Genomic DNA, 15,368 nt, shown 5'->3' on the forward strand with positions numbered 1-15,368 from the left:
GATCGTGTGTGTGCCCAGGAAAGCCCTCAGTAAGCCTGGCACCGATAGAACCTGAGCGTAGTTTCCACCTTTCAAGTTCCTTCCCCCTCAGACGCAGCTGCTCCCTGTCTACTCCCCCTGGCCTTAACCCCCACTCCCTTTATCCTTCCTTCCTTTTTTATCCTGGTTTGGTTTTCTGTTTTATTTACTGTGTAACTTTGGCTGACCTTGAACTTACTACTTAGACCAGGCTAGCCTCACACTCACTTGCCTCTGCCTCAGAAACACGTAGGTTAAAGGTGTATACCACCATACATGGCTTTTCTTTCCTCCCTCCCTCTCTTTTTTTTCTTCCCTTCTTTTTAACAAAGAAAGGTTCTCCTGCTGTAGCCTAGGTCTCGGCTTCTAGTGTCCACTCAGCAGCTGGCATCACAGGTGTGTGCCACCACTCCCAACTCCCCTCCCAAAGTATTGATTTTGTTGCTGTTGTTTGAGCTCTTGGTGTTTTAAGACAGGGTCTCGTGTATGTAGCTCATGCTGATCTTGAACTTGCTATGTAGCCAAGGGTAATCTTAAACTGGCTTCAGAAGACCGCAGGAATTAAGAAGGAGCAGAGGTCAGGCCACCAGTGCCGAAGAACAGTAGGGCAGAGGTGGCCCTATGTGGGGACAGCAGATCAGTTGACCTGGCCCAGATGTCAGAGCTTCAAATGCAGCATTTGTCTGTAGCAATGGTGGTCCCACAGTCTCTGCAGGGGGCAGAATGAGGGGACAGGAAAGAGGTGGCTTCAAGAAGTGCAGCTCAGAGGATGCCTCTCAGGGCCTGACAGTGTCCCCAACTAGTGTGAGTGGCCCCAAGACCCAGCCTTATCCCACAGCAGAGTACTCCCTCCCTCCTCTACCCAAGGGTTTGCATCCCTGCCTGGGCCAGGGAGTGTCTCACAGGGGCAGGACTTTGTACTTCAATCGGCCTTTCATCTGAAGCCCCCAGGACCACGCCAGCTGGCTTAATTAGGAGCCCCACACCACCTAAGTACTGTTTTGTAGCTGGACAGAGCACAGAAGACAGGGATTAAGTGATTTGTCCAAGATTATACTGCAAAGGTGCAAAGATCCCTCTTCTGGGGGATAGGGACATCCCCAGCTTCTGCCTGCCACCACCCCCTTGCCTGCTGAGTCTTGTCCTCTCGGGGCCCTGCGCCCTCAGCTGATGGCCTGAAGCCAGGGATATCTGTCAGGGTCTCTGCCTGCTGGCAGCCACCACACTGCTGGATGCTGACTGCTCAGCCAGTGATTGAGGGATCTATCCAAGGATCTCTGAAAAGACAGACATAGATGGCAGAGTCCGGAATCAGCTCCAATAGGACCCACAAGGCCTCCCTCGGGGCTGCGGCTGGCTCTGAGCCTCAGGGTGCTGGGCTGGCAGGGGTGAGGGGGCCGGATGGAGATGCCTGGTTGTGAGGCAGCCTGCCTGTGGGCCCTTGTCCTGCTGGGAAATTCCTGGCGTTCTTTCTTTGGTTTGTGAGCTCATGACAAGAGAGGTGGGTGCCTTTAAAAGCCGGAAAATAAACTGTTCATGGCAAAGAAACAAACAAATGCCGTTCTGAGCTGAAGCACGGTCCCTCTGGCCCAACTTGGGTGGAGTGGGGGATTGTAAGGGGATGGGGAGTCTTTGTCCTCAGCGGTACTTGTTTGAGGGGATGGGAGTCGTCATTGTCCTCCGCGGTACTTGCTGAGTCCTGCATGGCCACTCTCCCTTTTTGCTTCCATACACTTGCCATTTCCTGGTCCCTGCTGCTGCGAGGGAACCAGGCTGGTCTCCGTGTCCTACCCCCGCAGCCTGGTCTCAGGATAGATTCTGCCTACCAAGTAGCCAAGGCCCCTGCCCTGCTTCAAACAGCCCAACATTTCCAGCTGGGCATTCAGGGCTTGCAAGGGTCCCCCACACCCTTGGCCTTTTTCTGCCACCCCAACATCCTTTCCTACTGCTATCTTGGAACTTTTTCCGATCCAGCCCAGTCCACTATGCCCTGCACTAAGAGCACCTTGCCCACCCTGGAAGTGCTTGCTGACTCCCTGCTGGCTTCTGGGCCCCTCCTGAGCACAGCTTCCTGGGGCACCCGGAGCATACCTCAGAAACCCCCATCTCCTTCATTGGCTCTCACTACTTCTAAGACAATGCCCCCTTTTCTTATTTTCTTTCTTACCACCAGTTCCCTGCCAGGGGCTCAGGCCCCATTCTGGTCTGACCACTCCTCAGCTCATTGCAAGGTGAAGGAACACTGGGCACGGAAGGGTGCAGTGAGCTCAGAGGGCTGTGTGTCCAGAGTCAGCATGGCGACCGTCCATGAGAATCATAGATCAAGGCAAGGACAGGGTGGTGACCAGGAGGAGGAGACCACAGAAGGAGGCAAGAGTGATGCCACTGCTGGCTGTGCCCTCGCTGGATGCTCTTTCCAATCCCTCCTATGTTCCCTATACATGAGCACAGTCCCTCAGCCATGACTAAAGTCCCATCCAGGCTTCTCACCACTCTTAGCCCCATTGGGAGGGTCACTGTCCCTTAGCAATACAATCCCTGAGACAGGAGCGTGGGAGAATCCTTGTGGCTCCAGAAAGAAGAGCTGAGAAACAACTTCCTGGGGGAAAAAACAAAACAAAACAGGAGGCGGGGCTTGTCTCAGCCTCCGATAATCCAGCAACCTGTTAGCGTAAGTGTGTCTCATGGTGGCTTGGAGCATGCTTATGCTGTTACTTGTTTTTGAAATAGTGTCTTATGTAGCCCAGGGTAGCCTCCAACTTGCTAGATAGCTGAGGATTACCTCAGATGAATATCCTGTCTCAGTGTCCTGAGTGTTGGGGTAACGGACAGCAACAGCTTGTCAGAGAACTGGACAGACTCTCTCTGAAGACCAGACTGCTTGAACATTTGGAGTTAGCTCTACCAGCGGCGGTGGCAGGGGAGGGGGAAGAGGGGAGGGGGAACAGGATGGGGGACCACAGTGCCACAGGCCGGGGACCCATTTCTCCAACCTTGTTTGTTCAGAACCTGATGCTAAGACAAAAACAACAAGAACTTATTTTACAGCTAAGAAGAGGGAGGTTAGGAGAGGGTATGGCCGCTGGCCCACGTCCCACGGAAACCATGTGACCTGACCGGGCTTTCCTGAGCACCATGTAACACGCTGACTGGAATAACTGAGGCCCAAAACTGAGGGTGAGGAATAAGGGGTTCTGACGTCGATGGCCTCCCTGCAGGGCAGCAGCTTGTGGAAGAGAGCCCTCAGCCCCCTGGATGGCTTCCTGGCAAACCTCAGCCCCTCAGCGCTCCTTCTGGTTCCTGTTTGTGGCAGCCATTAGGGACAAGACCCTGCGTTAGCACATGAATAGCCAGGGATTTCCTGGGCCAGGTTGCTCGTGAAAATGCACATTTCTCACCAAAAGGGCCCTAGTTGGGCACTGCACACACCAGCAAACGGCCAGCCTGAGCCCTGCACCAGGTGTGAAGGCAGCTTGATGCTCCCAGGGGGCTGCCTGGGTCTTACCTAGCTGGAAGAAGCCAACCTCAGCTCTGCGGGAACAGACACCCTGGGTCCCCAACAGACTCAGGCCTTCACCCCCAACAGGAAGGAAGGCAAGGTTTAGAAGTATTCCCTCAGACCAGAGCTGCCCGGGACCAGATCCTGACCTCCTGTTCATGCTCATTCACGCCACAAACCTTTGTCCTGTCCTTCCAGCATGCTGGTTCCTGCTCTAGATGCTGGGGTGCCTCAGCAAAGCAGGTAGAGATGGGACCCCGCTCTTACAGGCTCAGAGCCTGTGGCAGGGGCATAAAGAGTAGAAAGATAGATGTGTAGGCTTGGGAGGCCTGCTTCAGCAGGGCTCAGGAAAGACAGCCTTTGAGGCAATGAAGTGCAAAGGCCCTGGGGCTTGGCTGGACAGAGAGAGCTTGCAGGGCTTGCTCTCTTGCTCTGGCCCCGCTGAGTCCAGTGTTTAGTGATCCACTTGAGTATGGTGCAGTCTTTGCTTTAATCCCGGACACTTTCACACAGGGCCAGCTCCTGTTTCCTGTGCCTGGGGCTGACAGACCAGGCCTATGCCTGTTCCATGCACAGCCCAGTCAGGTCGATGGAGCTGGGATAGGAAGTGTTTCCCCAGTTGTAGGAAGCAGGATGTTCACCCTGCTACTTCCCAAAAAATAAGTCTACCTCTTAGCTTCTGGAAACTTTCTCAGAAATGGGGGCTCTGCAGAGACAACATTGCTGAAGTTCTCAAGAATATCATACTGGGTTCTGAGCAGACCTAAATCTAGCAGCAGGTGCTCTTTCAGAGAAGGGGAGAGGAGAGAGCAAGGGCACCGGGGGACAGTCATCAGCACCCAGTCCTGGAGCCCAGGAGCTCCAGAAGGAGGCAAGAAAGAATCTGCTCTGAACCTGGGGAGGGGTACAGCCCTGCCCACCCCACTGCCAACTGCTGGCTGCCAGGACTACGAGGAACTTAAGTCTGTGTTGTTCAAAACCACGAACCAGAGCCTTGTGTGACCTCACAGGAAGCACACACACACACACACACACACACACACACGTCCTCAGATTCCTCAGCATGGATGGGGCCCATTTTAGACATTCACAAATTCTTGTCTGCTAGGAGAAGGCCTCAGGAGACTCTGGAGTGACATGGCTTGTCCATCCATTGTAGCCTCTACCTGCGGGGAGGATATGAGGGTGGGAGGTGGGTGGGGGTCCGGGAGAAAACATTGCTTCAGCACGTATGCCTTCCCAAGTCTTCTGGACAATCTGGGGCCCTGGCTAAACCTAGGCTGGGCCCAGGCTTAGATCTTTCTGGAGCCCCCGCGTCCTGTCCTTACTCCCCCCTCCCCGCCCTCTTCTGAGTCTGAGGGATGCAGAGCAACCCTGGCTAGCCTCTCTGTGGCCTACTCTCCCTCTGGAAGGCAATTAGGGGCTATTTGAGGTCATCAGCATATTCTGGTGGCAAATGTAACCTTAATGACATTAGCTCTGAAGTACAAATAAGCCGGGTCCTGGAGGAGTTCAAAGGGGCTCAGGAGGGTTGGGGTCTTCTTCAGGTCTGCTTGCCTCTCTTATAAACCTCCTGGACTGGTTCAAGAGGCTTGGGAGAATCCAGGGCTCCCTGGGGAATGGGAGGGAAACTCTCACCTCACCATACGAAGGCAGGTCAGGGGGCACTGACCTTTTAGGTGATTGGCTCAAGGGCCTGACCTCTTTTCAGGATCACCTGTGGTGAAGAGCTGGGGCCCTGCTCTACCTCATCCGTCTTCACAGGTATGCCCTCCACTCTGCACTTCCTAACCTGGGATGTGGACAGGCTACCAAGCCCTGAGGACTAGGGGAGAGGCCAGGGGGTGACTCTGTGTACTTCACGTGAGAAGGTTTTGTTCTAGGACCTGGTGATCCTGTGCTGTAAAAGAAAGCCAGCCAAGCATGAGCCTGAAAAGGAGTCGGCAGGCAGAGCCCTCCATGGTTCCTGCTGCCTTTCCTTGGCTGTGCGTTTTTGTTGGAGGTGATGTCTTCAAGCTTGTGCCTTGACTTCTCATCTCTCATGAACTGGACTTGGAAGCAGAATAAACCCTTTCGTCTCCTAAGCTGCCTTCGGTCAGGGTGTTTTTATCACAGCAACAGAAATGAAATGAGGACAGGTTCCTTTGTACTGAAAAAAATAGAAATAAGAACATCTCCAAATGTCAAGGTAACAGTCTTGGACTGTGTGCCCTCTACTGCTCACATAACCCACGGCACTGTGATTTGGAGTTTCTAGATGTGTTCCTCAGTGAAGGTACTCTGAGTATGGTGTCTGCCACTTAGGAGGTTGCTGGGAATCTTCCCCCAGCAGCTACTCTGCAAGTGGCTGGGTGACTTGCTCCTGTCTGCTTTGGGTAGCTTCTGGCCAGGGAGAGAAAGGATGGCTGCCCTAACACTCTGTAGGGTGGCCCAGTTTCTCCCTGAGCAGGAACCCAGTGCTGTTCAAAGTTCCTACTTCCTCACACTGGGACACTGAGGCAGAGGATGAGGAAAACTGGGACACTGAGGCAGAGGATGAGGAGGTGAAGTGGGCACTGAGGCAGGAGGACCAGGAGGTGAACTGGGACACTGAGGCAGAGGATGAGGAGGTGAAGGCCAGCCTGGGCAACATAGTGAGATCCTGTCTCAAACATGCACATGAACAAACAAAAATATTCTATTTCTATCTCATTCACAAGAGTGAGCCCCATGGACAAACTCAAACTCAAGGAACAAGACAATATAAGGCCCATCCTTGGTCTCTGGATGCAAGGCCAGTTGGGACAAGTGAGACCCTGCCAAAAGTAGCAAAACGGGAGAACTGAACATGATCCACAAAGCTAATGACTGTGAGAGTTCTACTCCTGTCTCGATGAGGGCATCTCTGTTCCTTTGTCCCATCTTGTCTTCAGTACCGGGACTGGCTTTTCCCCAGGCAGATGAAGTCTCTTGGGCCAATGGAAAATGTTCCAGGCTATTGGAACTCTGTCTTCCCCCAGCCATGTCCAGCAGGGTGAAGGGCATAGACTTTGGGACAATGGAAGGTCCATATTGTCTAGGAAGGCCAGGGCACCCATAAGAGGAGGAAGGGCCCAAGTGCCCTCCTTTCACTTTCCCCAGGAAAAAGGAACTTTGCAAAACTGAGCTAGGTATAAGTGGCTTCCCTCTGCCAGTTCCGGAGCCTGGGGAGTAATGGGTGCCCATCTGCGGTCCCTCCTTGCCCTCAGGGTCCAGCAAGAGCTGATAGCCATCTGAGGACCCCCAGTGACTGAGGGCTCATTTTGTCCCTTTTTACTGTGGGAGTACCCTCAGGACAGAGGCTGATTCTGCTTCTGCCAGAAGGCTCAGGGCCGGCAAACCTTGCAACCTCTGCTTGTCCCCAGAACCATCATTGTCAGCATTGGGCTAACATAGGACAGCTAATCAGGAGCCCAAGTCAGAAAGATTCCCATGAAAGAGCACTCCCAAAAGTTCCTGTTTTAATTTTTTTTTTGTTTTTTTTTTTTTGTTTTCTGGTTTTTCAAGACAGGGTTTCTCTATGGTTTTGGAGCCTGTCCTGGAACTAGCTCTTGTAGACCAGGTTGGTCTCGAACTCACAGAGATTCATTTTTTTTTGTTTTTGTTTTTTGTTTTTTGTTTTTTGAGACAGGGTTTCTCTGTGGTTTTGGAGCCTGTCCTGGAACTAGCTCTTGTAGACCAGGCTGGTCTCGAACTCACAGAGATCCGCCTGTCTCTGCCTCCCGAGTGCTGGGATTAAAGGCGTGCGCCACCACCGCCCGGCCTCCTGTTTTAATTTTTGATTTTTGGTCTTTGATACAAAGTTTCATGCAACCCAGGTTAACCTTGAACTTACTGTGCAACCCTGGATGACCTTGAACTCCTGAGGTTCCTGCCTGTGGCACCGGTTCCCCACCACACCTGACAAGCCCTGGCTGGTCACCAACTCCCTGCTTAGCGTTGGAAGATTGAGCACGTGAGCCTCCTACCTCTACTTCCCCACCGCTGGGTTTCTGGTTTGTTTTTTAAGACAGGGCCTGAGTGTAAACCGGGCTGTCATTATTTAATGGTCAGGCTCAATGAGGGCTCTTAACAGAGCATTCACCTCCAGGGCCTGCTAAGCGAGCCTCTACTTCCTTCTGGGACAATAGACGCAGGACCTTGGATGTCCAACCCTGTAGTGGCTCAGAACCCTGAAGGTGGCCTGCCTCAGTCACACAGACATTTCTGCCCTTGCTGACATGAAATGAAGGGGCACAGATGCCTCTCAGTGGGAAGAGAGCAGAGGACACAGCTGACAGAGCTGTGTCTGTCTCTGTCCTACCCAGGACTCCAGAAACCATCCAGCAATCCCGGGGTGCATACACGCAGGCTGTTCAGAAAGGGCTACTCTGGGCTTGGCCAGCTGTAGGACCTCTGACTGTTTTACATGCTATGACCAGTCCTTAAATAAAGGAATGAGGCCACTTGTCAGGTGCCATCTCCCTCCAGAGTCACCTGCTTTGCAAACTCCCCTAGGGATGGAGGTCACTCCACTCAGGGAGGTGAGGGTGGAAACAGCCTTGGTTGCCAGCACCCTGTGGTGTGTCTCCCCTGCCCGTCACTAGAGTGCCAGTCTAGCAGTGCCAGTCTGGCTCATGTGGAACCCTGACTGGGTAGCACCACGCACTCACTCAAGACAGCTTCAGGTGGGCCACAACCCAGTGTGCCAACTGATTTCCCTCATAGCCATTGTCACCAGAAGAAAGTCTCTATTTGGCCACAGTGACTCTAACACTTGAAGGTTTTCCTGAAGAAAGGAGTGGGGGAGCTCCAGGCTCACCCACCTGCGAAACTCAAGTTGTGCTGAACTGCGAAGTTTCCCCGAGTGTGAGAAGCTGGACCTCATAACCTGTGGTAGTGGGAACTGTGCAAGCTCTCAAATTAAAAACCAAAGGTTGCCAGGCTTGGTGGTGCTGGTCTTTAATCCTAGCATTCAGGAAACAGAGGCAGGCAAATCTCTGGGAGTTCAAGGCCAGCCTAGTCTACACAGTGAGATTCTATCTCAAACAAAACAAAAATGAGCAAACTCAAAAACAACCCAAAAGCCCTAAAACCCGGGCTGGTGAAATGGCCCAGTGCATAAGGCACTACCAAACTTAATGATCCGAAGGTAAGAACTTTTTAAAAAAAAAAAAAAAGATTTATTTATGCTCTCCGTGCTTGGTTTAGGTTCCGGCAACATGGCTAAATGTACCAAGAAGGTCGGGATTGTAGGGAAATATGGGACCCGCTATGGTGCCTCCCTCCGGAAAATGGTGAAGAAAACTGAAATCAGCCAGCACGCCAAGTACATGTGCTCCTTCTGTGGCAAGACCAAGGCAAGCCGTCGGCATCTGGCGCTGTGGTTCCTGCATGAAAGCAGTGGCTGGTCGGGCCTGGACCTACAACACGACTTCTGCCGTCACAGTGAAGTCCGCCATCAGCCGACTGAAGGAACCGAAAGACCAGCAGAAGCGCTACTATTTGAGACCCAAGCCTACTCAGTAATGCACAGCCAACTAAATAAATGGGTTAATTTACGTAAAATAAATTATGTATTTATTAATTATACAGTGGTTTGCCTGCTTGTGGGCCAGAAGAGGGAACCAGATCTCATTCAGATGGTTGTGAGCTACCATGTGGTTGCTGGGAATTGAACTCAGGGATCTTTGGAAGAGCAAGCAGTGCTCTTAACCTCTGAGCCATCTCTCCAGCCCTGGTTTTGGTTTTTCAAGACAAGGTTTCTCTGTGTATCCCCAAACATCCTGGAACTCACTCTGCATCTGCCTACCTCTGCCTCCTAAGTACTAGGATTAGAGGTGTGCATCACCATTGCCCAGCTAAGAACTAATCTTAAACAAACAAAACAGGATCTCACTTAGTTGTTCTAGAACTCAGAGATCCCCTGCCTCTATGTACTGGGATTGAAGGTGTCATCACTACGCCTGACCAAGAACTGATTTTTTATTTCCGGTTTTTCGAGAAAGGGTTTTTCTGTCACCCTGGCCTGGAACTTGCTTTGTAGAACAGGTTGGCCTTGAACTCACAAAGATTCGCCCCCCTGAGTGCTGGGATTAAAGGCGTAGGCCACCACCGCCAGGCAGACTGACTTTTCCAAATTGTTCTCTCCGTCCTACGCTGAAGCCCATGTGCAACACAAGGAAAACCTCAAAACTAAAGCAAAGACCACAACTTACTCAGTGCCTGCCACGGAAGCCATAGTGTTCTTTCCTTTCTTCTTAATGGACCTTGACCCCCACTCCCATTAGCCCTGTGCTGGAGGTCGCCAATCCAAAAGCACCAGTAGGTCAACAATGGGCTGCCATTGGCAACCCAAGTCACCTTGTTTGACTTTAACAGCCTTGCCGAGGATCCCAGGAGCCAGCAGGAAAGGGTCCGCTCAAGATTCCAGCTGCTTTTAACTGTGTGAATAACACCTTCACCACTATTCTCCTGGGGTGCTCTAATGGGGTGTGTGGAGTCAGCCTGGCAGCTGGGAGTCTGAATGGGTCAGATGGACCCTCCAGAGTCGGGCAGGACCACACCTTTCTGCTTGAGGTGTTTCTCTGGAATTTGCCCTGTGCCTGGCCTTCTTTGTATGAGGACAAGTCCCATAGGTGAGCCCACATCATTTATTATTACTACTACCACTAGTGGTCCAAGTCACATAGGTGAGTCCACCCTAGTCATTTATTATTTACTATCACTAGCACTACTGTTATTGAGATAGGCTCTCAAATAGCCCAGGCTGGCTCCAAACTCATAGTGGAGTGGAAGATCACCTTGAAATTAGGATCCTTCGTTTTCACCTCAGTGTTGAGATTACAGCTGTGCACAACCTACAAGAGATGCTGGGGACCCAAGGCAAAGTCTTCGTTGTGTGTCAGGCAAGCACTATCTCTCTCTCTCTCTCCATCCATCTATTTTTTTTTCTATTTGTTTATTAATTGGCAGGGTTTCTATGTGTAGCTCTGGCAGTCCTGGAATAGAACTCAGACCTGCCTGCCTGCCTGTCTCCCGAGTGCTGGGATTAAGGTGTACACCACAACCTCACAGCCTTTAGGGACAGTACCTCCTCAGACTCCATTGTGGGCTACAGTTCCATCTTAAAAATGAAGGTAAAATAAACCCAAATTGTAAACACGCCCTGATATAGGCAAGTTATAAATGTATAAGGACAACTAACACCAAATTTTAGCCTGGTGTCGTGGTGTAAACCACCTCAGTACTTGAGTGGATGCCATCTTTTCCGGCTTCTAATTTGATCCCACCTCCTCACTGAGAACAGTTAGCTGAACTAGCCAAACCCACAGGTATCGCCGGTTGACTGTCCTCAATGGGCCCCACTTGGCTTTGGGCAGACTTCACAGACCGAGGTAGGCAGCAATAGAGTCCCGCTGAGGAGGACACTAGGATGTGGCAACTGTGACATCCTTGCTTCCTGGTTTTCAAAGCCGCATTAGCGTGTACACAGCTGGCTAAAATCTGTCTCCCTGCCCCCATCCTGCTCAGCTGCAAATAGAAAAAAGATGAAGCGGACACAGGGGCTTCAAGACACGTTTGCCATTTTAATATCTTCGCCAATCATTCCCATCTCCCGTGGGGCTCTCTATACATGATCGAATGCTTCTCTCCGATCCAGTGTGCACAGCACATACTCTCTGGGTCGACACCTGTATTAACTACAGACCGACTCTTTGTAACCAGGGCAGATACAGAAACCTTAAACCCATCCCACAACAAATTTGCAAAGGTACAGCCTTGTCCTTGGACATAGACAGGAAAGGAAGCTGCTGAAGAAACAGACCAGGATGTCAGGGAGGACCACAGCCTGTCCTTGGAGGCAACATGGCCGCCAAGAACCCCATCAGAGCAGGGCAAGTGCCTTCCATCTGTAGTCTCGACACTAGCTGACTCAAGCAGGAGCCATTCTGGGCTACAGAGTAAGACTCCACCCCTCATCTCATCCCTGCCTCTCCAAAAAAGAGGGAGATATACTTTTGATTGAGTGGCCTGGCATGTGCCTGACTTCAGCCACCAGCACCCAATAGTGTGTGTGGCCCTGCGCCTGTAATTCCAGCACTTGGAAGTGGGGGCAGGAGGATCAGAAATTCAAGGTCATCCTCAGTGACATAGCAAGTCAGGGTCAGCCTGGGCTATGGAGTCCCTGTCTTTAAAAAAAAAAAAAAAACAGTAACAACAACAACAAAACAAAAGACCTTCAACTACCTTTTCCCCAACACTCTTGGAGTCTAGGGCCTGTTTTCAAAAACACATAATCTGTATTTTCCTGTAAGCCAGCAAACATCAAGGGAAGTTTGGGACATTCTCCCACCTCAGCTTGGGGCGTGTCCCCTTCCTTCTTGGGCTGTGGTACAGAATAGTATTTAAGTATCCGATTAGCATTCAAACAGAGTTTTTGAAAGGAATGTGAAAGACAAAAAAAAAAAAAAAAAAAAAAAAAAAATGCCAATCAGATTTTCCCCGTCTTGCTGTCTGTAGCCTCCCATAAAGTTAATTTGGGACGTGGCTCAGAAGCCTCCCAGCAAAGTCTTAACGTCTTGGGGAGAAGCATTTGGGGCATTCGCTCTAGCGAGCTAAGGTCATTTTGTATAAACTCCAAAGAGTCATTAATTAAAATTAAATGTTTGCCCTCACCTCAGCCCTTTTTTTAAATGCCGCCGACCCTGCCTCTTCCATCTTGGTCTCAGCGACAGGGGTTACATTCGTAAAATATATAAAGCAAAATATAAGGGTTACTTGACTTGGTGACCATATAGTGCACTCCGACAGCTGGCTGCGCATATTTTCACCATGAATACCCCTTACTAAAAGTAAATCATTGGGTAAAGATAGCTGGAACGTGACAAGAGTCCAGCAGGGCGCACCATGCTACATGTGGAAGAGAAGCCGGCAGGCGCACCCGGCAGAGTCTCCAGCTTGATCACCAGGGGCTCAGGAACTCTGAGGTAGATGGGAACAGAATGCAATGCGTTCACACTTGGGACTGCACCGGAATGCAAACTCCTGCCGGCAGAACGCCTTAGGGCTGGGAAGGACAGTTCACTCTCAAATTGTGGAGTTCCAGTACAAAGCTCCCCAAATTCAGGGAAGCCTGTTTTTCTCCGTTTGCAAAACCACTTTCTGTTATATCCTGACAGGCCATCCTCTATCACAAAAAGTAGAATTTCATCGCTAGAGTCTTGAGTTGTGGCACACGCACCTCCTTGTCCATTCCTAGTTCCTTTCCCGGCAATTGACAAAGTTCAATGGCTACAAGCCACGTGCCCTGTTTGGCCAGTCCAAAAAAGGCAAACAGGAGTTTATAAAGTTGTCTAAGGGTCTCTCCCATCCGGTAGGTCGAGGAAGATTGACTGCTAGAGAGTTCAAAGATCAGTCACGGAGATCTAAAAACAGAGGCGGGAGGACTTCCAGGACGCACTTCTGTCCCTGGAGTAAACCGATCCGTTCGGGGTTCATACCAAAGGGAGCTGAGGGAGCGGCTGCTTCAGGATGCTCCCGGACTGGAAGGAGCGATCGCAGGGTCCTTCTCTGACTGGCTCAGAGGCCCTAGGCAGGCCTTTCCAGACACAGAGAGGCCAGACACCCTTGGAATCTGATGTCACTGAGTTTTAAGAGACTCACAAATGAAATAGCAGCATTCCCTGGGCTTTGATAATGAAGCAAGTCCGTCCCCACTGAACCAAAAAAGTCTTAAGCTTCATTGGATTTGTTTGTTCTTTTGGTCATTTTCCCCCCACCCAGAAAATGAAAAAAAAACCCACAGAATTATAAATAATTGGGCATCAGTATATACATATTTAAATAATTAATTTAAATATCTTACACCTGTTTTTGCAAACAGTTCTCCATGGAGAGAAAGTGCTCCTCCTGAGGGGTGGGGTGTGCTTCCGAGGCTGAGGCAAGGCTCCGGAGGGTCACAGTCTAGGAAGGAAGTGGGTTACCTTCATCGTAGGTGACACTCGGTTCCCTTTCTTGGTCCGCCCGTTCTTACTGAGGGCCATGAACATGCCGGGGTGCGCGTAGGATTCGTAAGCGTTGTAATTGTTGGGCAGAAGAATCTCTTTGAATTTACACTCATCGGTAAAGAAAGGCTAAGAAAGAGGACACAGGGTGAGCCAGGGATCTGTTGCAGCAGGGCCCAAGAGGTCTTTCTAGGCAGGGTGTCAAGTCTGTCTGTCCCAGGCTTCAAGGAGTTGTTAAGCCCACGCTAGGCGGAGCACAGCTCACCTGCCCGGTCCCTATCAATCTAGTATCTCCTGCCGCGCGCGTGTTCTGCCTGTTGGGACTCATCTCCGTTGGACCCGCCTCTCTCCTAGGATGCGTTAAGTACCCACGTACGGCTGGCAGAAATAGGGTGGGGCAGTCCCTTTGGTCTGGAAATGCAAGCTGCTTCTGGCTATTTTGGCTGAAAACCTCGAGACCCGGTAACCAGACACAAGTGCGTGCGTGTGGGTGGGGTGTGGGTTTTACAATCCTGCTAGCCCTGTACAATGTCTCCAGCAGGTGCCCAGCCAGACCCCCCGGGTACTTACCACACCGAAGAGCTTGCCCCTGCTGCTCATGGCCACGAAGAACCGGCTGGCCACTCCGAAGATGCTCACCACGCCCCGCTGCACCGGGGAGAGCTCCAGAAGGCCTGGGGTGGGAGTGGGGGCGCAAGTCAGAAAAGAGTAGGTGACCCTGGGCCCACACAGACCCTCCACCTGTGAACCTCTGGAGACCTCAATGCTGGGGTGAATGGAGGTGAAAAACTCGGGGTCTCTAGCGCAAGCATTAAGAGCTGGTAGCCCCCAAGGCTGGCCTCAGTCTGGGCACTTGTCCCGGGCTCCCGTGGGTGCGAACGGGCGAAGGCGCTGGAATTCGCGGCACCGGGAGCCCAGGCTTCCGAAGGCGGGAGGCGGGGCCCGACCGGCTGGTGCGCTCCCGGTCCTCGGGTCCTAAGGGACGGAGCTTGAGCCGGCACAGTTCCCGGGTCTGCTGCTCAGGTCCCCACCCTCCCAGCACGCCCCGCACTTACTGTCGCCGGTGTCTGCGTGCACGCCGCCGATGCGGCCGTCGGGCAGCACCTGCAGGTGGAATCCGATGCCCACGTTACAGTAGAGGCGCCGCAGTCTTTTGAGGCCCAGCAGGTAGTCCCCTGCGCCGCTGCGGACCGCCGCCTGCGGGGGTTGCGCGGCCACCGGCAGGCGCGCCAGCGAGCGGGCCACCAGGCCATCCCAGCCGCGCCCCAGTTCAGCTGGCCGCGTGCCGTTGGGTGCGGCGGCCCCTCGACCCACCAGGGCCACCAGCAGGGCCAACAGGACCCTGGGCAGCACTGTCCCCGTGGCCGGCCCGCGCTTAGCCATCCCGGCCCGCGGGCCGTGCGTGCGCTCGAGCGATGGGCCGTGAGTTCGGCGAATGCTGCACGACGGTCGAGGCTACGGGAACAAACGGGCCTGCAACGGTGGCGGGACAGTCCCCCGCGCGCCCAGCCCCGCCGAGCAGCGGTATATATAGCCGGCGCCCCCTCCTACTCGCCGGCCCGCGGGGCGTCGGTCGACTGGGAGCCGGGGCGCAGGCCGCCTGCCAATCACCGCCGGGGGAGGAGGCGCGGACCGGGTGGTGCCTACTGTCACCTGGAGAGACCCCAGTCCCTAGCTTTTGGCTCCGCCCAGCACTCGAACCTGTTAGTCCCTCCCCTTGGCTCTTTGCTCCATGGGGCATCTCTCGTCCTTCCCTTTGGGGACCCGTCAGAATCTGAATCCTTTCTGGTGCGCCAAGGATTGACCTGGACTGAGGGTGGGAAAGTAGCCTAGCCACACTGTAGTTT

General features: G+C 52.6%; 1 protein-coding gene and 1 pseudogene across 1 annotated transcript; one reads left to right on the forward strand and one right to left on the reverse strand.

Moving 5' to 3' along the window:
• The first annotated feature begins 8,736 nt into the window (after positions 1–8,736).
• LOC130879872 (60S ribosomal protein L37a-like) lies at positions 8,737–9,043 on the forward strand (annotated as a pseudogene).
• Positions 9,044–13,473: 4,430 nt separating this feature from the next.
• Positions 13,474–14,904, reverse strand: Fgf4 (fibroblast growth factor 4). Its single transcript, XM_057779917.1, has 3 exons — positions 14,577–14,904; positions 14,092–14,195; positions 13,474–13,650 (listed from the first exon to the last, which is right to left on the reverse strand). Exons 1-3 carry the CDS (start codon positions 14,902–14,904, stop codon positions 13,474–13,476), a joined length of 609 nt encoding a protein of 202 aa, XP_057635900.1.
• Between the last annotated feature and the right edge of the window lie 464 nt (positions 14,905–15,368).

This window comes from Chionomys nivalis, chromosome 8, assembly GCF_950005125.1.
Source record: "Chionomys nivalis chromosome 8, mChiNiv1.1, whole genome shotgun sequence".
Lineage (NCBI taxonomy): Eukaryota > Metazoa > Chordata > Mammalia > Rodentia > Cricetidae > Chionomys > Chionomys nivalis.